This window comes from Varroa jacobsoni, unplaced genomic scaffold (genome assembly GCF_002532875.2).
Source record: "Varroa jacobsoni isolate VJ856 unplaced genomic scaffold, vjacob_1.0 contig01855, whole genome shotgun sequence".
Classification (NCBI taxonomy): Eukaryota; Metazoa; Arthropoda; class Arachnida; order Mesostigmata; family Varroidae; genus Varroa; species Varroa jacobsoni.
In genome coordinates, this window is record NW_019214710.1 from 47,412 (window position 1) to 68,957 (window position 21,546).

General features: G+C 40.1%; 1 protein-coding gene across 1 annotated transcript; it reads left to right on the top strand.

Moving 5' to 3' along the window:
* Nucleotides 1-462: 462 nt before the first annotated feature.
* Nucleotides 463-20,655, top strand: LOC111272246 (frequenin-2). Its single transcript, XM_022853561.2, has 5 exons — nt 463-529; nt 3,821-3,930; nt 5,059-5,191; nt 8,212-8,372; nt 14,691-20,655. Exons 1-5 carry the CDS (start codon nt 463-465, stop codon nt 14,781-14,783), a joined length of 564 nt encoding a protein of 187 aa, XP_022709296.1. The 3' UTR covers nt 14,784-20,655.
* Nucleotides 20,656-21,546: the final 891 nt, after the last annotated feature.

A 21,546-nucleotide genomic window follows, 5' to 3' on the forward strand; every position in this document is an offset into this window, starting at 1 on the left:
ATTCATTGACTCAATAATATCATGCCAGGTGCTGTCGTCTTCCACGCAGCCTGCGTGCTTGCGTCTCCCTATTAAATACGCACCCACTTCGCCCACTTTGAGGGTAAGTCCCCATCCCCACCCATAAGTTTGCATGGGAGTGACTTACAGGAAACACCGGAGTCTGCCCGACAATCTGAGATCATCCGTTCGCCATGTACGCGAAAAGCGTGCGAAGGTAGCAGCAACAATGCTATAGGAAAAATAACTAAAGGATCACGAAACTTATCGGGCATCCACAGCTAGACACGATGGTGTTACGGTCATCACTGTTAATATTATTATTTTAGCCACACTAGCTGTTATGCATTATAAGCGAATGCACCGGTTACCACACTCATTTATGTTAAGTATGGACGCTGAGTAGGGCGCACAGAAAAAAGACGCTGGACGTGCTGTTGGTAGCTCTTAATAGTTGACTACATGGGGTCAGTTAACGAACGGGCTCACCAAAAGGACGACCTCGCAAAGTATCGTGATAAGAAATTGAGTTAGCGGTTGTCTATAGTTGGGTCTTTACTTGGCTTGACAGCCGCCGCCGCCGCCGCCGCCGCCTGGTTCTTCCGCTAGATGGTGTTTCGTAGAACGTTTGACTGTGCCTATGAATCATCTCTGGCAAATGTGACTTTTTTTTCTAGCGCTTCCCTTCTAATGAAATTGCTTAGAGTAATTACGATTACCAGACCTTTGTTACAGCGCTTGCATCTGCCGTGCGCCGTTCTGAGAGCGCAGACAAACATTAACGGTACGGTTTGCTCCATTCCATCTATACGATATCCCTTACTTCTCCCCTGTTCAACTGTTTAACTCTTTCCTCCTATCTATTACTTTTTTGCGCTTACTTACGCATTCTCTCGTGAGTATGTGAGCCCTATGGCGTCGGAAGGTTGGCGAAGGAGACATCGAAGGAAAGCAACTACTACTTTCTCCCATCGGGGAAAAAAAGAACACTTCTATATGAACGCGTTTACGATCATCGTCCATGCTAAGGCGTGCGGAAGTACGGCACGAATTGAAAACAGACTTAATATTACGACCATATAACTAATAGACAACGCAACTGATATTGCTTTTAAGGTAAACATCAACCTGGCCTTTTATTCGTTCTTGCTTCTTTGCCAGTAGCCAAAGAAAAATCTTCTTGCCAGAAATAGCTTGAGAGAAATTTTAGAGCAAAATCAAATTAGAAAATGTATGACATCGCGCGCAACAGGTAAACTAGCTTGTTTTTGCAACTACATTACTTCCAGTCAGATATTGCCGAGTATGAATGTTTCACGAGACGATGTTAATAGGATAGGTTTGTAAAAGAGACGGTTACCTTCCCTCCTCCACTTCATTTGTATTGCTATGTCGAGCCGGCCGGCACTGGCAGATGAACTGGAATCAGACTTATCAAAAGTGAGCATGATGCAGTTCCGTTGTCACCACAAACGAAATACTTCAGTCAGCATACGGCAAAAAAATTTAGGTTCAGCCTTTTTTTTTAGAAGTTCACGCTGGGCTATGTTACTTTGATTCTTTTATTTTAAAAATAGGCGAAGATTTTTTCGGGAGTTTTCGCGGATATGATGAAATAGTAAACACCTGACTAGGCTAATAAATAAATTAGCTAGGTTTTTTCAGGCGACTAAATATGTCTCATCATGTAGCTTTTCCATTTCCCGGACTCTCTGTCGTTGCGTGATTTACCATGAAGCGTCTATCTACTTCATGTGTTTTACTGATGTCGCGTATTTTTGTGCGTACGTGATCGGTCGCTCCTTTTCGGCTTCTTTGAACTTACTTAACTAATTGGATCGAAAAAACCTATCGTTTTGCAAAGAGAGCTAAATAATCTGGAAAATAAATAATAAAAATCACAAAAGCTAGACAACAGTGACGAATGTTTTATACTTACGTGCACTACGTGCCTACTTACGTGCGTACAGACGTGGCATATATATGCGTGCACGCGATCATTTTATTCACATCTCACTTGATTTTTCAAAACATGCTTCGGGACTTTATTGAATTCGTTAACGATGAAACGAAAAAGTTGAGCCGGCGTTATCTGCGCTTTATTTTCTAGTGATCAAATTGGCTATATATGAATGTTATCAACACCTTTGCTGGACGACGCCACTGTTAATTTATTACTAACGATTACAAAACGGAAATGATAGTAGCTACTGGGTGGGATCATCGAATGCTGTTTACCTAGCCCAGATCCTTGTTTATGTTCGCTCGGTCTGGAACTTGAGTAGTATCTGTAAAACGTATCAATCGTACCAACTGAGCCCTCGTCATCACAGTTTCCCTCATATCTTTTCTCCCATTTTTGAAATGAGAGAGACTTCGCAAACTTAACATTAACACAACTCGTTGAAAGGTTTCTATTATACTATGAGCTGAGGATAAACTAGTTGAAGAATGTGTATCTATAGATCATAGAATACGATACTCTGTACCGAAGGTATACTTTAGAAACATAGCTACAACCATATAAACATACAATATTGATACGGTACTGTCATTAGCTAGTCGATGGAATAAGAGACGACAGTGGCGAGCAGACAACCTATGGCTATCATATGTGTTTAGTGAGCATAGTGTAGTCATGTTGCTTAATATGGCGGAATCAGGAGGCCAACTTCTTTCTTGCGATCTTATCCATCTGCATATATTGAGGGAATAGGTTTCGTCCTGCACATCAGCATCCAGAAGCGACGAGAGAATCAAAGAGATCGCGCTATAAGAAGCAAGCGTCTTGAACTGTCTATGTTTGTATTAAAACGTTGGCTCACACGATCGTGAGGCGTTTTTTGTGAACACACGTGAAGCTATTTTGCACAAGCAACATAATCTGCAATAATACATAATAGGTTCTTCTGGTTATCTCAAATCTTCTAGAGTGTTTTTTGATCATATAAATAAAAAATATATATTTTTAAACGAAGCAAGCTCGCTCACTTCGTTACTTCACTTATATTTTCTTTATAATTTTATTGTTATTACAGTAACCTTTATTGATTAGACGAAAGTAGCTAAATATTATCGGGGCAAGGTTTCATCGTCAAATTCAAGTGGCTCTTTTCGACTGAAAAGTTTTGGCTACGATACGTATTCTAAATTCATTTTCGAATATGGACCCCCTTCACAAGAAGTATCAGGAGCGTCTTTCAGTATTTGGACGCTACACTTGGTTCGTATCCGTAAGCTTTACCGCGTCGTAAGCAATGGATTAGAAATCCACAAATAATCTATATAAGTGTGTATGCATAGAAAGCAATTTGTATATACTATATTTTTCAAGGTGGAACCACGCATGAAGTTGTGCGTGTTAAATCTTCAGCTATCTTGCAGTACTATTCCATTAATCAAGATACGGATTACGTAGCTCAACCTACATCCAAGCAGCGGTTTCATATAATGGGTCTTTTAGTAATGGCCATAAAGCTCCTGCACGTTAGGCTGTAGGGATAGGTGCCGAATCATAAATTTTCTACAGTGATTGCATGCACTCACCGCTGATCCAAACCCACGTAAACGACAGTTGGGATCATTTTTGTAACTATATTGAAGTGATCAACCAAATCTTGTTAGTATCATATTTTCATACTACAGTTAGTTAATAGAGGGGGCGAATTAGAAAAAAGGCCAGCTAACCGATACGCCTATGTTCTTGCCGTGTTGCGAGGACTAATTGTAGGTCAAATACTACATACGTGATATTGCTAAGGGCTAATTCTCCGATGCGAGTCTAACATTGTTCAATTAATTTAAACGTTTGATATTTCAGTCACTGAGAAAGAGATTCGCCAATGGCATAAGGGTTTCGTAAAGGATTGCCCTTCAGGTCATCTTACCGAGCAAGGCTTTCTTCGGATCTACAAGTTGTTCTTCCCCAAGGTAGATGCCGCTTATATGTTTAACCTCAACAACCGCATCCTTTTCCACAATATACTACAATATTTAATATTGTGTTTCATTAGGCAGTGTGTGTTTGTAAATGTGTTTTTCTTAAACGAAGATGGGCTAAGCAGCCAATGTACATTTTATAAACAAAAATAAATTTCAACTGAGTTATCCGTCACACTTTATCAAGAACAGCTGAATGCACTAATAAAAACCTTCGATTCGAATCACAAAATTATCGTTCCGTTGACCTGACCTACATGATGATTTCTCTCCATAGGCGTCAACCACTACGCGTGTAATTTAGCCATTATTTGTAGCGTAACCTTAATCCGAACAGATAAAAATGAAAACACAATAAGACAGCTCACACGCAAATCTTTAACTTCGGCATTTGGATACGTTGAGGTTAATTAATTACGCATTCGCCCGCTACTATTTCTTTTTCTTCAGATAGGCACCTAACATAAATATCTAACAGCCGAGAAAGGATTCCGTACGTTAGCCCAAAGGAAATAAAAGTTCTGCCACGGACCGCCGATGTTGTTCGAGGTGGATTTATTGGCGAGCATTTGAGGTACAGCAGATTCTCACGATCCAACATACGCTCAGATCTTATAATAAAAGATACGATCCTAGAATGGGCAGGTAATGTCGACTACTCGAGAGTAAACGTCGCAACGTCTCATCCAATGTTCTGCTGAAAACAAACTGATCGTCGACCATCTTTTCTCCCTGTTGACCATGAAACTGCTCTCACGTACATATTCTGAGCAGGCTCTTTAGAACATCGAATTGATAATATCAATTAAACACACAACACTGAGCTGTCTTCAATACAGAAGATCAAGAACCATAGAGTCGTAATTCTCTTCTAAATGAAACATTTAATTTAGCATTTTTAAATTGGATACTAAACTTTGGAGTTATCTCTTGTTTGCGATAAGATAGCCTTGTGATAATACTTATCGTATCTACTATTTCGCATTAATATATTGTACTATTGTGTGAGATAAATAGTGTATAATAATAGACCTCTCGAATATTATGTTTAAATTTAGCATATTAGAGAAAGTAAGCGTTACCTATTAATTGAATTTTACTGCGATGGGTAAATTTCAGGGAGATCCTTCAAAATTCACATCGCTTATCTTCCGCGTATTTGACGAGAATAAGGATGGAGCTATAGAGTTCGAAGAGTTTATCCGCGCGCTATCAGTAACTTCGCGGGGAAACGTTGAAGAAAAACTCGATTGTAAGTATTTTAAGCTATTATAGTCGTTTATATTGTATTCGCAAAACTTTTGCGGTTCTTTTTTATGTTATAGAGAAGAGTGATAAAAGGCTTACAATATAATGTCGATAGACATGTCCTTCCTCCTTCATTAAAGTGGCATTTTCCCCATAAACACAGAGAAAACCTGTGGCCTTTTCTTACAAACGATTTATAATTTCCACGCATGTCAACTATCTCATACATCTTTGATATCGAGCAACTTTTGGCTTCTCACGCTTTATATGCTAGTCGTCATTTCATATAAATTTTCATCCGGTTTAGAGGTGTCAACCGACGCTAGATGAATAAGAAATAGCCTGACAGCAAATCAGTAGTATTTCAGAGTTGCCCTGAAAGTTTCATTAATAGACTCGTTAGCTTGAGTTGAGATCCATCTCACTCGCGTGTGAGCTCAAAGGAGCGCTATGCTGATGATCCGACATGAGCTTACTGCTTTGAGTTATTTTCTTTTTACAAACTCATTATCATTTATCCAATCTCTCATTCTGTCGCCATGTAACGTCAGACAGCACAGTAGAAGGCTGATGATTCATCTTTCTGAAGCTCACAGAAGCTTGGAAGCTTTTACTTCGGCCATATCTTCATACAGCTGTACCTATGCACTGCTAAACGCTGTTGTGCTCATAATTTAGTACTAAGCCAGTATACGTTGCGTAAGGTCACCAATAAAGTTTAAAGCTAAAAAAAGAGCACTTTTTTCATTTCGAACAGAAACAAAAGAGCATTTATCCAGCACGTTTTGTCATCATTGGAAATAGATGATGCCCCAGAGACGCGTGTGTTCGCCTGGAATTGACGGTTAACAAACATACAATGTTTGCGACAACGATATGAAACCAAAGTGCGAGAGGCCTGATAGCCGGGTAAAGACTGCGTTCTAAAGAAACCCTTTTCATAACGGTGACTGCTCTGTGTGGCAATTCTGCCTCAGGACTGTCACTTTCGCGTCCCTCTCTGTTTCTGCACGGTTCACCACTGCCAGTTGTCAGCCGTCGTCTTCATCGTCTGCAGACGTCACTATTCCCTACTTCGACCCTTTCCGTTTTCCGGAAACGCCCGCTTTTCACATGCTAACAACGAAACGGGAACATGTAACCATACGACGGGAGACAACATGAAAATACGAGGCAGGATAGAAGATCCATCGTTAGCTATGTTGAGTCGCGCTGCCGTCATGTTGCGTTCGCTATTTCGTCTATCGATTTTATAATCTGGCAACATCGGGGTGGCGGTCGGCTGTGTGAAATACTTAATGTGTGGTCGATCTCGTTTGCCATTACTGTCGATAAGCCGTTGCTATTGTAGTACACGATACTTCTGTTGAAGAAGTAAGTTCATCGTTACCTTTTGACAGTAGTTCTAGTTACTGTTAACAGTTTAGCTGGTCTTATGAGTTGATTCTATATACACTGCTTCTATCAGTGTTAATGTGCCGATGTCTACTATCTAGGCAATAATTCATCGTTGGTTTTCGAAAACAGGTCATAGTCCATCAGTTTCTTCGTTCTCAGCGAGAGGCAACTTTGACCCAAGTTTCGAAGTGAATTCTTTTTACAGAGACAACACATTGATAGGATATGTATAGACTTGCTTCGTTAATAAACAATTTCAGCTAGATCAGGCTACTCTCTAATATTTATAGGTATTGCAAAAAAATAATTTACCCTTAGTTCGAGTTAACCCTAAAGATAAACCTTTGTTCGTGCACTTCATAGAATATTTCGTAGTACCGCCTAGTTTCATTTCTTGCAGTGACAGCAAGCAGATGCCAAGCCAGATAGAATATGAAAGAGTGGAATAGCACGGCGGTTTGTGTATGGCGCCTTATAACCCAAAGACTTTTTTTCTAGAATTATGTTAGGTCATCCGAACATTTTCGGAAAGATGATGATTTGCTCTTTACAGTTAACAGTGTAGATTGCAATTTTGCAAAACTTTTCCTAATAAAAAATAGACGGACTAAAAAAAACTTCGCATATTTACGTAGCAGACGTACGGCTGTAATAAACGTCCGTTGCAATCGTACGGCTTTCGTATGCACAACGTACCTTTGAATTAAGTAATAAACACGTGCTATTTCATGTTCGAGTCTATGTAAAAGTTCTCAAACCTATAATTATATTGGCGGAATACCATCATAAAGACTTCCAAATGGCAAATTATTTTACATTTACTCTTGTACTTTTTCCTTTTTTTGTTTTACTGAAGGAAGAGCTTTACGCTTTTTGCTGTTAAAGTTAAAGAGATTACAGGCGTTATATGATATTATTATAAGTTTACGCAACAAAATTGATATTTGTGCTTTTCTTGTTGTTTACTTCGATCGTGATTTATGAAAACGAATAACTAGGACCGGAAGGATATCTTGCGTAAAAAGTGCGGCAATTGATTTTGTAAAATTTTTTGAAGGATTTTTCCGCGCTTCGCCTTGAACGGGCTAATTTCCCCATGTTTAGTTTGCAATATTCAGTCCAGATTTTGTGTAGACCCTTTAGATTGTTTGCTGTAGAAGGCTACTTTACAAATGCCTAGGATCGTGCGTTTTTCAGAATGAAAGCTTTTAGGCCTAAAAGGAGCCCTAAATGAAGCTGGTTCGAACGAATGAAATCTATACACGGTACAAAAGTTGTTTAATAATTAGACTCCAGCTGAAGAATGTGAAACGGAGCGCTCCCCTATAAGAAGTTTTTCTTCATTCTATTGAACTAACGTTGCTCTAGCGGGATAAAACCATCCACAACTTCATGCGATTGTAAGTGCTTAGATGTTGTTTGGTCCGCAGCAAAAGGGTTATATTCATTGCATGCTTTGCGGCAATAGTGAATCAACGGTCGAAAGTAACATCAGAATTTCTATAACTGCATGACTTCACGAAGCTTTCTAATTATGTCCTCACTCCGAGAGGTGACGTTCCTTTTTCACAGTTCGCTTATACAATAACCGTTACATTCGTTTAAAATACATATGGGTTGTTCCAGGGGCGTTCCGACTATACGACGTAGACAGCGATGGTTACATTACACGGGAAGAAATGTACAATATAGTCGACGCGATTTACCAAATGTTGGGCAGCGGAGCGGGTGGGGAGGACGAGAGCCCCCGGGAGCGAGTCGATAAGATATTTGAACAGCTCGATAAGGTACGTATCGAAGCCGATACTGCCCAACCGTTGTGCGCAAAGGACTATGCATCTATATAAGCGAGATATTGAAGTTTTTCTAAACAGTTAAACGCCGCATGTTGTTTGTTTTGAACGGTTAGTTGATTCGAAGCATTGTTTAGCGGCTGTTGAGCTTAAAGATATTCATAAGCGAAGTTTTCGATAGGGCAAACAGACTATTTCTGGTAAAGAAACAATATCGTCTCCGTTTGAACGCATTACTAGCCGCCCTATGTGTCATATAGCTCATGCGCGTTTTAACGAGTTACAGTTCGAAAGGTATTCCTAATAAACGTTTCGGTTTCGTGAGCTTTTACAGTTCAGGTGGTGCTTCTTATCGTACAAGGTGTCTGAGAGTAATGGTTGGCCTTGATGCCTTTATCAGGCTAAATCCACGTGAAGCATTTGCCTTTCTTTTTATAGCTAATGTTTATTATATTAGAATCGTCGATATTACTATTAGTATATACTCATTCATTAGCCGAGCGTAACACCTACTGATATTTTAGCGGAACTACCTAAACTGGGACAATCTAGCCACTCACAAATTTAGTGGCAATGATGACATCACAGATGGCTCTTGTAGTGCCTTATGTCACGCACTATATTTAGAATGTATGTATATATGGTGTCTCTGCAGCAGCTCTGATAATAAACGAATTATCTAAAGTATAATTTTTTCCTTAATAATATCTTGGAAATTATGTTTGAGCCTGTCTTCCTTGATGCACATACTAATAAACAGAATCATCCACGGTCAGGTAGTAACAAAGGCAAAAAACAGCTCTGTCGTTTAACCAGATATTATGTAAGTTACCAATATGAGTCGAAATGCACACGATGCATTTTGCAGTGAGACGTACTATACTGTTGTAATAACGATGGCAAGTCGTGGTACATTGTGTTTCCACACAGCTTCCCAATCCCGGTACATTTCATTTTTTTTAGATGAATTTAATCTGCTATCGAAAAGAAAAGCAAAGCTCGCTCCTTTGCGAAAAACGTGTTGCAATAGCAATCGGTTCGCATAACTTCCCTACAACAACGATAGGCGCAGCAGCAGGACAGCATTTAACGTATATGCGTGCCACCCTGCGCAGTGCACGTCTAGATACAAAGGACCTGGTTGTGTGGACATCTGAGTTGAATTTCTCCAACTTATTAAACTGTACAGTCGCACTAGAGATTCCACTGCCTTGGGAAGCCACGAGGCTCGGTCAGTTCGTGCAGCTACACACCTAAAAATAGCCAACGGAACTGACAAGAAGACATACACGCCTGAACTGAGATAGGACGAAATCAAAATGGTGTTTCAAGAATCGCACAGCAGCTCAATTAAGTCGGTACTCTGATTTGCTGCTCACTAACCCGGTCTTTGCCAGGTCGATAGAAGGTGTCAGCCAGGGCGGCTGAGAGACGGCCTACTCGTGTTCTATCTGAACGCTTCTCTGGTAGAAAGGATAGGCCACCAGGTCTTGGGCTAGCGATTCGGGCTGTCCTTGGTTTAACTTTAAAATAATGGCAGTGGAAGCCACAGCAGAGGACAACGACTATTAAGATATACCTTCATCTTTAGTATAAGCTATTCAGATGGAATCGATAGTAGCTGACTGTTAATGCTTCGCGATGTGGTCACAAACGAAGAAGAATGAATCGGTTTATGTTTCGCCCGCTAAGTTCAGCGCTGAACGGTCGATCTGAGTTCAGTCGAACGTCCAACCGTAGTCTGAAGCGCAGGCATAATAGTCGTTGGAACGGACTGTGTGACAACAATAACAAGCAGATATCAATACGTCGGTCAACACAACTAATGTACCTTTTATGTCGGTTCGCGTTGCCCTCAGTCGGCGGTAGTGGCAAAACCTGAGAGCAGGTAGAATCACATTCGGAGTCTGACCTTAGGATTACAGATGCGGAATCAGCCAGCGATGTTATTTCCACTAAAAATAGTAGCTTCAAACTTTCAATAAAATTCAGCTAGACTTCAAAAAGGTCTCTGTACTTTCCATGTATGCGTCTATTGATGAAGTTCGTTGAGATGGAGTTCATTAGGCAGAATTTTCTTGGATGCGATTGAAATAGAGTAAGTATCTTGTTGACTATACAACAACAATACAAAAGCAAGAGTTATATTGCCCGTTGAATGACTACGTGTGAACTAAAAAAACTGACTTTCGCTTCTAAAAAGTGCTAGGTCATCTTGTAGGCCATATTTGTCAACTAGAAGTCAGAAAGCAGGTAATTTTGCTCAAAAGGTCATGGGCATCTTCATTACCAGAGGCATCCTCCTATGAAAGCTGAAATGTATTTCGTCAAAAAAAAAGAGTGAATTTGTTGAGTTGAGTGGAGCTAAAATTACAACTTATGCTAGACAGTAATTTCCGTGCTTTTTTCCCCAATTAAACAAGCTCTTTCTAGCCTCCCTAAAAGAGGCCCTTTAGATAGCTTCCCTTAAATGGCTTTTGACGCTTTTTCATAGTACCGCTACTCTCGTGACCACTAATGAAATACTGCTTACACTTACTCTACTAGCCTGTAAATGAAAAGCGCCATATAAAAAAAATAATATCAGATAATTATTATATTAACGCAACAGCCCGCTGCAAGTTAATCTATTGCTCGTTTGCGCCCTTGTTGTTTTTATTATAACTGTTTTCCTGCAATTAATTCATTATTTCTGTAAACGGTGATAAAGATAAAATTTACGATTCAAAAACCTAATGCTCCCGTATTAAAATGCTTCGTATGCAAAAATTAGATATTTTCGGGCTCTGCAAGGACCATATATTCAATCTCGTTCTTTGCTTGTTTTTGGCTTTGTTTGACCTATGCGAAGCTGTGTACGGAGGTGCACACACACAAGTGCTTCTATCTAAAAAGCTCTGACGCTAAACGTTAGCGTATCGATCCGCTAAAGCCCTCAAACGTTAGGCACCGTAGCCTTTTTATCTGTATTGGTCTGAAGAAAAGTTCTACTACCACTTTTCTAAAATCGAAGCTAATAAATATCTTATCGTGTGTAGAAGACGAGATTCTCTCATATAAACCAGTAAAATTTTAAACTCTTAAAGAATGGATTCTCCAGGTGCGATTCAGAGACATCGCTCAGAGGCATTCGCAAGGGATTCAATATAACGTACGATTACAAACGTTTACTTCCGTTTTATGGCTATACTTTGTTCGCTAGCCGCGGTTTTTCATCGGTTGCAAAAAACGCATTATAAAACAGGGTCGCATGTATAGGACATATCTATAGTCCAGTTACAAGTGTCTGTTAGTTACAGTGCTTTCGCTGTGACGATCAATACTAACCTCATTTGTCCGGATTAACGGTACGACTCTTCATAGACCTTCCCCTGCGCGCCTACTTCAGGGACCGACAAAATCGTTTACGGTCGACTATTAGATCGATAGGATGACTGTCCATCGAAGAATTTTTTCTAAACATAGCCGCATCACGCGAACGCTGCATTTATGCCTTTAGCCGAGTCAATTCTATTGGTCGTATCAAAAAAGTTAAGCAGGCTCTGAGCCATTCAGGATTCTTATCTCTAAGCGAAGTATCCTAAACCAACATTGGACAACAAGTTGTCTAACGTGACGATGAAGCATACGGACCAGATTCTAGGTAGACTACCAGTTTAATGATAGATGCCTTCGTGCATTAAACAGATGTAATAGTAAATTTGATTTGTAAAAAGTTAAATCCCTAGAAGGAAATTGTTCTAGTTCAGTTTACTGTTCGTCCGCATAGGAGTACACAATAAAGGGAGATTGCTTTTTAAGGCAGTCACACAGTTTCTAAGGAGTGACGTATTCCGACAAAAATATTGCAACTAATTTACCACAATGGTAAGAATTGTAAAATCATTTGAATGAATGCGATATATATTATAACCAATTACCTTGGGCTGAATATGCAAATGAAGGAAGGAAGACTTATCCTTGCGCAGTCTACGTACAGCCTCTTCCTCGAGGCCGCGGGGGAAAATGTGGCTCGTTAAAAACCAGCAATACATTACATAGCCAACACGACACGTCATCAATGCTTTATAATACAAATACGTGTTTTTAAAGCGCTTTATAAGTGCAATATTATGCTACATCCATTTGAGAACGCAGTTTCTGTCAGCGCACTGGACGCATCTGCAGCAATTTGTATTGGGTTTTTTTTCGACGAAAGGAAACGGTAAAAAGGAAGGGTTGAAGTAGCTCGCATCCGATTCTCATCGTAGTCGCCGACAACGGATGGGCCGCCGACGAGCTTTGGCTGCTGAATGTCCAAGTGTTTGCGCGCTTCTTGTATTCTTAGGATCTTCTTAGTGTTCATCCGCGTACGCCGGTGAGCACTGCTCCAGTAGGACAAACACTTCTTTGCGTTACGCGCGAATGCCTAGTTTGGTCGTTTCAAAATTCGGCAAAACTGGTCTTTCACATGACACTCTTGATTCCTAGAAAACTGAACCCACCACGAAAACGACTGCCGACCTTTAAGCACAACATTCGCTTCCTTAGCCGTCAAACTTTCCTCTCGTTTTAGCATATTTGTTCAGCGAACGAACACTAAGAACCCCAAGAATAGGTGACGCGGTAAAGCATATGTGTAGATAGTTGACGGACTATTGATTCACACGAATTTTTATGGGCTGTTAGCTTGAACTGGAATTTATATAGCGACAAAGTATGAAAAGCAACGGTAATACTTTGAAGTCTTCTATTGCAGACAACGACTCGTCAATAGGCTTTGTACTGAGTTTTCTTCAATCAAGGTCTCCACAAGTGATTCTCGGTGCGCGTCGAACTAGCAGTCACTCATGAATTGTAGATCGATCGACCGCACACCGATATGCGTGTCAGTGCAAACTGGTCTATCTGATACTATTAAGGCATATTATATTATATGGAGTGGATTATCTTAGAACATCTTTGATATATGTATTATTCTAAAAAGAGCACCATCTAGCTAATACTTTTTTGAGCTGAGGGAATAAAGTATAAGAAAAAAATCACCTATTCCATTTTGAGGTATCACACTGTGCTAAGGAATTATTGGCTTTCGACGTCTCGAAGACCAAGTTATCGTACGAAACTGTTGGTCCATTCGGATGTATAGACGGACAAGCTTGCGCGTTTTCTCGCGACGGATCAGGACTAGTGATTACAGCAGGCGCCGCGTGGGCACGTTGGACCGTGTTAGGCATATGTAATCGCGGCAAATCGTGACTTTTTGTCCATCTTCCGATTCATCTGATCCCGGGGTATACGTGCAAGCACGTTTCATGCTGTCGGCATATATAATACTCGTCGCTCAAAGATACATAGATCTGTCTAATATATTCTGTCTGAATCACACTGGTCCCCGTGGTAATTCAGTGGTTACGTGTTTGCTTACTAAACACGAGAACACTTCTAGGTTTGAAAATCCGTCTTTGTGATAGCTCATTGGGTAACGTATTTGTCTGTGAATCTTAGGGACACGTCATCGTCTTGTGTTTGGATCGCGTATAGATAGACTACGTTTCGTGTTGGAAACCAGACGTCCGATAAAACGGCGATACCAGGTGTAAAATTTGAAACATTGAGCTTTAGGCTCAAAAATCGTATCTCTGTTCCTTGAGTCACTTAGAGGTAGAAACTCTAGGTTTGGCCCCTTACCTAGTGGAGGACTCCGCATCGTCAGATTGAAAGCTAAGTTCAAGCTAGTGTCAGCTGTCGGAAGCAGTGCCTGACGGTAGGACCGAAAATAGAACTCGAAATACTTATTTGTCTGAACTCCACGAAGCCACGATAAACCCCCAGTCAACAACGCTCCAATTCTGCCTCGATTTGTCTCCTGTTACCGTAGTCCTATAGCATTCATGTATGTACGTGCATATTTTCTGCGCGATACATACTCTAGCTCGGTTTTATTTAATCTAGTTTATTTAATCGGGATGACTGGACGTTTGTATCCACTTCTATATGCGGCCGAAGGAGGGCACTGAAAGAAGCAGCATACTGCAATTGGTGTGAAACGTTTACACTGGTAAGAGGCTAACCGTTTAGAGCTCCACCATTGCCAAAGAGTGCTAGATAGACTAAGAGACATTTGCGTTCGACAGGCCAAAAATTAGCCATTCGTACAGAGCCAATGGTCACCAAGCGTTTCTATCAATACCTTTGCATTTCTAATATGGCTCAAAACTCGTTAGATTACGGCCCCTGCGATTTATATGGTGGACTACCTATACCGTACATGTCTTACAACCGTGACGCTACCTGCTAAATTTGTGTTCGCGTGTGGCGTTTGTATTTCAGAACCACGACAACCAATTAACGCTGGACGAGTTTAAGGAAGGCTCACGACAAGATCCGAAGATTGTACAGGCGCTTTCCCTGTATTCGGCCTAGAGGCACAGTGAACGTGTGTGCTAGGCTACTTCGATTTTCTACGATAAGCAGTACTACGACCGCTTTTGCTGTTCGACAACAACAGCATAAACCGTGATACCGGGCTGACGCTTCCGACACCGATCAAAGCGACAACTTACATAGCAATAGTATTTACAGAACCGCGAATTACAACACAGATCTCACTTACATCAAAACAATAGGTGGGCAAAAACATAAATTTGGGCAGTGCAGACAAACAATTGCAGATACACCGTACGCGTCGATTTACCAATGATACTTCGCTATTATTTATGATACCAAAGCAAAGTCATGAAATATCAATCAAGTCGAAGCTATAAAAATACGATCGATCCGTTAGATCGAATCGGTGCGGATGATTTTTTTCCGATGCGACGACCAAACTATCTAAAAGGATCTTAATGCTGACCAAACGAGGATTGGCCATCTATTGTATTTTAGTAACTGTAAAACGTTGATCTCGGTCACGCTGTCAAACTTTTAACATACATATGTGCAAGGATAATTGTCATATCAAAATGATCACTTCAGTTTGAATAGGCCTTAATCACCCATCCTATTTACCTAAAATGTAATGTTTGCCTTCGCTACGATCCATCAGAGTGTTTATTTAAGGCACTATTTGGCACATGTGCGTGTATATGTAGCGTAGCTGAGCGTGAGTTATAGTAGACATCGGACGCTATCCGAATCTGAGGCACTTCTACGTTCCTCTAGCTAATGGTATGTGTCACATACTAGCTTCGTCGTTAAGTTTCTTTTGAAAAAAATAAGCAAATTTTAGGTGTCTAGTTCACTGACTTTGTCATTTGGCGATACTGGAATAAGAAGCGTCACGAGCAAATAGTCTGCAGTGACCTCAACGGTCGTTGCGTTGTTAGGGCGGCGAGTAGCAGTGATAGTTACTTGCCGATGGAAGCTATTCAGTCCTTACCCCGCGGACCCACTTCTGAATGCACGTGCCGAAGCCAAAATGTCCTTGAATAAAGCCAGCTGATTCATCTAATCAGTAACAACGGAAACAGATAGATTGTGTCGATGTCAGATGGCCTCTGCTAATATTCAGTCACTTTCACGTATGAATTATGCCTTCTATACTGAACCAGAACTACAGTCGGCCGCCATTTTCCATTACGTGATCAGGTAACGGTTGGTGTGCAATTAGTATTAACATGATTCTTTTTTACTTCGCCACAAACAACTTTGGCGACGACTAAAAATATGTTTCATTCGAGCTGAAGTAGTTAAAATACACCTCAATACATTTTCCATAATGGTAATATGGTAAGATTATTATTAGATTTTTTCAACCTGGGCCACTCTTCTAATATTATACAATTCGAAGAAGTGAGAAATGAGTGTATTAGCAAAAAAATAGCGAAACCAATGGAAGGGCTGATCGAAACGGATCTCCCAATATTGAGATTATCGGCTTCGCTATCATCTCAGGCGCACAACTCAGATCGTCTACACTCATTCTTCATATTACTTCACAACGTGCACGTAAGCATGTTTATCCAATCGGTTTGAAGGTTGTATTTACTGCCGAAAGGCGGACAATGGTTTTGTTTGTTTATGCCGGAATCTTTTCCTGCAGAACGATTTCAGCTGTTCCTATGTATTCAGCCGTTTCGTCAGCATCATCGCCTAAACGTTGACACCAACAACGACGACGATAACGTCTGCAGGATCGGGGTGTTAAAAAATGACTCACGCCGACGAGTACGAAAAACGGGTTAGAAGAAAAATTAGGCGATACATGATCTTCTCGCTGATGGCTCAAAGATGCAGAAAATTAATGAGTGTGTAGAACAACACTGAGCTACGATGGTCAGACATGGAAATTACGGGTGTGAACCTACTAATTGGGCAGCTGCCAGCTGGGAGCGGTTGACTCTGCACTGTAAACTGATGAAGCCAAGTGAAGAAAAATCCAACAGGTCGCTCTTCGCTTCCCCATTTTCTACTCTACTGAAGTTGAGGGGCCGAACGTTCGGTATTAGGGGTTCAAAAATGTTTTTGAAGGCGTAAATGACACGTGAGTTGCATTTGACGTTTGATGATGTTGAGGTATATGCACTCTGGTGCGCTACTTTTTAGCGGCCCAAGATCCCACTTGATGCTGGCACGTGTCATTTTTGTCATTTCTCGTTTATATTACCTTGCGTAAGGCTTTAATTATTGCGTAATATTGTCTGGGCATAAATTTAAACGTAATAGCTAGATAGCGCAGTATAAATGTAAGCAAAAACTCCGTATTGCCGCACACGTAAATATTTTCATCCTACCATATAGATATATTCTAAACGTTACTTACCGGTATTTGACTACTATGTCAGAAAGAATAGACATATTATACACAAGTCTTAAATGCGATGTTTAATATGTAAACAGGGCAAAAACAGAATAGGAAGAGGATATTAACAAAAACGATGGCATTGACAAATGGATTCGCTACTCGGCAAATAAAAAGCGGATCAATTGTAAATGATCAATGTCTAACTAAAGAGTACGGCAAAGGCAACCGATCCAAACATTGCCATTTATCTAAAGCTCTCCTTATTGTTAACCTATCCAAAAAACTGACATTGGCGTACCTTTTATGGTCAAAAAAAAGTATCTAATTCATCGGTAGATAGCCAACCATTTGTACTGGTGCCGCTGTCTTTCTGATTACGGACGCTAGCGCCAGCTTTGTCCTGCTAGACCGCGATTCTGACCGAGGGGTCCTAACCGGCAGAAGATGGACGTGCAGATATCCGCCAACTGTTCAGTGAGAGATCTTAAGTAAGCACAGCATGACTGAGGATATAATATTGAAGTGACTCCAAGGTACTGCGATCGTTAGGGCTAAGTCGAGGACGGCTGAGGTTTACAGCAAACGTAATCGTTCGAAAACCTCAAATGAAGGTGATCACAACAATTGGTGACTAATTGAGCATGGTCAAGCTAACCAGATGTGGCCACAGTAAGAGGTAGCAGGGCGACATAATTAACATGCAGAAACAATATGACATTAATAAAAATTGAATTTTCCAGATTGTGTTAGCATTTTGAATGTTGTATGAATAATCAAGCAAGATGATCCGTTCGAGATGACCACAGTTGATGAATTTTTTTTTCAAGCATAAAGGATGTATCATTGCCTTAGTCGCTATGAAGATACCCACATATATAGAAAGATACCCATATGCCCATACGCATACGCATATGCCCATTATATATCTACGACATAATGTAATGATTATATTAATCGATTTCGTTCATTCTATGGCGCATCCTATGCTTTGAAGGGTCCCGAACATTGTTATCCAGCAGAAGAGTATTTATTACCTCTATCATACACGTATGATGTGCATGCAGGGATTTCGTAGGTTGTGGCACGATTGTGGCACTTACGTAGTAACCGGCTGAGGAGATCGCATTCACATCAAAATGTCGTTACCATTCCGGTATTACACTACGGTAACATATGTGTTTTCATAACCACCATTATTTTTACGATCTTCTCAAGCAACAATATCATGCTTACATACATAGTGTTTCAAAAACTATATATACATACACTTGTTGATATTGATGGTCGATTCGTACATAGCCGTTTCGTCTGCTAGGTGACAACACTTCATCGGGCAAAAACGTAGCCTATCATATACTCGAGTGTACTATGGTATCAGCAAATGAACCCCCTGAGAACTGGTCGAATACAAGCGGCCGCAATCATAGTATAGCGTACATATCTAAAACCGGCAATGCACGAAGCCAATTAAGAGAAATCTCCCTCCTTAATTGATATACTCACGAGAAGAACACTAAGGATAAAAAAAAATCGACTCTATCGTTCACGGTCTAAACGGTAATCTAAACATATTTCCCTAACTGAACAATACTATTATCTGATGATGACCGGACACGAGAATCGATGTGATTCTGAAAATAGGATATATGTTAATCTTCGCGTCATAAGAGAGAGGACATGGACGCTGTAGGAGACCGCGAAGAAAAACGAATATTGACAATGGCGAGCGACAGAGCAGAACAACTTAGTAAAGGCCATTTGAGCTAATGGAGCATCAATTCGATTTATGTACGAGAACATTTTGACTAAATCGCGCTCGACACAAAGCCATATTCATAACAGGAACCAGAATTGTAAGGGGCCAATGCACGTACTGACGATATTGGCTACCGTAGTAAAGTTGCGCTACTACCAATGTTGTTGTTCAGCTAGCATTTAGTAAATAGCTCAGTCCTAAGTTCCATGTTTTTCGTATGTTGTTATCACGCAACAATAATCAATTGAGGATCCAAATCACCATGATGTCGAGAAAATATGACAGGATGAAAACTTTCAACCACGATATCACGACGGTCAACCGAAAAGCCTTACGAGGACCAAGTCGTATAAATATAAAAACAACTGTCGCGTTGCATCATACCGCGTCATATCATAGACGAGACCGTAAAAATTATAGCGAGTAACATCCTATAAAGGCCGCATGACACTGGTAGCGTGACGCATCAGCTCACAGTCAACAATCACCGTAAAAACTGAATACAAGTATCCCTAACCTGCTACGAAACATAGGTCAAAAATAGGGTCGAATAAAAATAGGCGCAAAATATAACAGATTAAAAAAAAGCCACTGATTACGAGCGTAATGAAATCGTAGCACTTACTGATTACGTACAAACGTACGCCGGAGTGGAACTGCCATGATCGGTCCAAAGCTGTAAATTTGAGCGACAGTGGCGACGGTAACAATAACATCATTCGAAACGAAAAAAAGCTTGTTATCACAACAAAGTTTTGTCAAGGCCAAAATGCTGCATCAGAGCAATGATATCCATGAAATGCTATCTCGCTTGTAGCGTCTCTATTCAGCATTCGCTACTCCTCAGATACGTTTTTAATTCGGTAAGAGGGTCGGTTTTACCCCCCCGCTATTAACTGTCTGCTCATAGCTTGGAAATGATGTTGACACATTTATCTAAAATGCCTTCTATACGAACGACTGGCTTCAAGTTATCCGAGGTAGCGGTGCAATGAAATTTCTACATTTAATCTCGATAACTAGAATGAGCGTAAGCAACTCATCTTCATATCTCTGTAAAAGAGGGAAGGGACAAATACGCTGAGCTGACAGCAGTACAAGAAAAAGGAACAAATAACAATAAAAACATCGAACTATCACTATAGCAGCATTTCGAAACAGAGACAAACGGTAAGTCACCTCGTTTGGGTCAGTCGATGGCATGCGAAAATGGCTGGAAATCGCCGAACGCGTCTTTCCAATTCTATTTTCAGGAGGAAAAAATTCAGTGTGGTGCGCCTAGGCAGTAAGGAAGCGTGCGTTTAAAAAAATATATACATAAGCAAACAGATTATTTAGACGGAGAAAACATGTTTATACTACGTCATGAAGTGTCATAAAACAATATCGCGGCGATCGTGCTAAACAGAAAACAAACAAAATTATCATCGACAGCCATAAGAATTAAACCAATACGGCTATAATAAAAATTATTTTTAATATTATGATTGTTATTACAATTAATGCTATAGTTAAGCAATGTCTATGACGACGGTGTACCAGATGCGGTGACGTCCTGCAAGAGAGGATGACGGCGCATGACAAACATTCAACGAGCAGGAATTAAAGGTTCTTTCGTCGATCGGGGAAAGGCGAAACGAGATGGTGAGAAAACAAAGTGGAAATACCGACTATTTTGCGGCGAACCGTTAAGGTTTGCCATTATTATAATCGTACGATTATTTATATAATATAATTATTATCATTAATAATTATTTTAACAGATGGATAAAAATAAATTTGAGTACAATCATTGCTCTGTCGATGTTTTTCCTTACTTCATGCACACCGGGAATCGTCAAATCTTTTAGGGATTGTTTAATCCGAAGCGCAATGTTCTAAGTTTCCTAAATGCATAGCCCATAAAAAAACTTAGTTCCCGTCCGTTTATGATCAGCCATGATATGAAATAATTATATATGGAAAGAAAACATAAAAATTTCGCTAACTTAACTATAGAAAATTCGAAATTTGACAAGAAGCGGCGGATGCGCTTTGGCAATATTTTTAGGTCGCATCCGGTACAGCAAAAAGATTAGGGGCGGACTAAACAGACTGAAATTGCACACAGCAGAAAAGACTAGTTATCTATCTAGGAAGTAGGCTTAGGTAGAATTAGATTCATTTTTTTAAAGTTGCTTATAAAATGCTTCGGTTCACAATTTGCTATGCTTGCTCCCAGGTAATGTTTTCGTTGCTAATTCATTTATACGAATAAAAATCTGTACGTACATAGATAGAACGTTTCGAAATTCGAGCTCCATTTTTGGAAAATGTGTAGAATTCAGCGGACAAAGCGTTTCTCTCAATGACACCGTCGGACGCCGATGCTCATTTTATGAATAGGAATTGAAATTTATGAAAAAAAAAAAGTATTTTTTTAGATAACAGCTCGGAACATATTTTTTTGCGAAAAAATTGCTGCTTCGACTAATCATACGGGAAAAGTGAGGCATGTGTATATGAAGGAAGGTCAATAGTCTCTCTAGAAATTTCAATAGATTTAGGACAAACCGTAATAACAGGTCGAATAATGAAGTAACTTTATTCACTATGGTTTTTTAGCTTCAAAACTAATCATTCTTAATGCAATTATACCTGGAATGTATAAAAGAAAAAAAACTGAAGATCACCCTTTTTTTTATTTT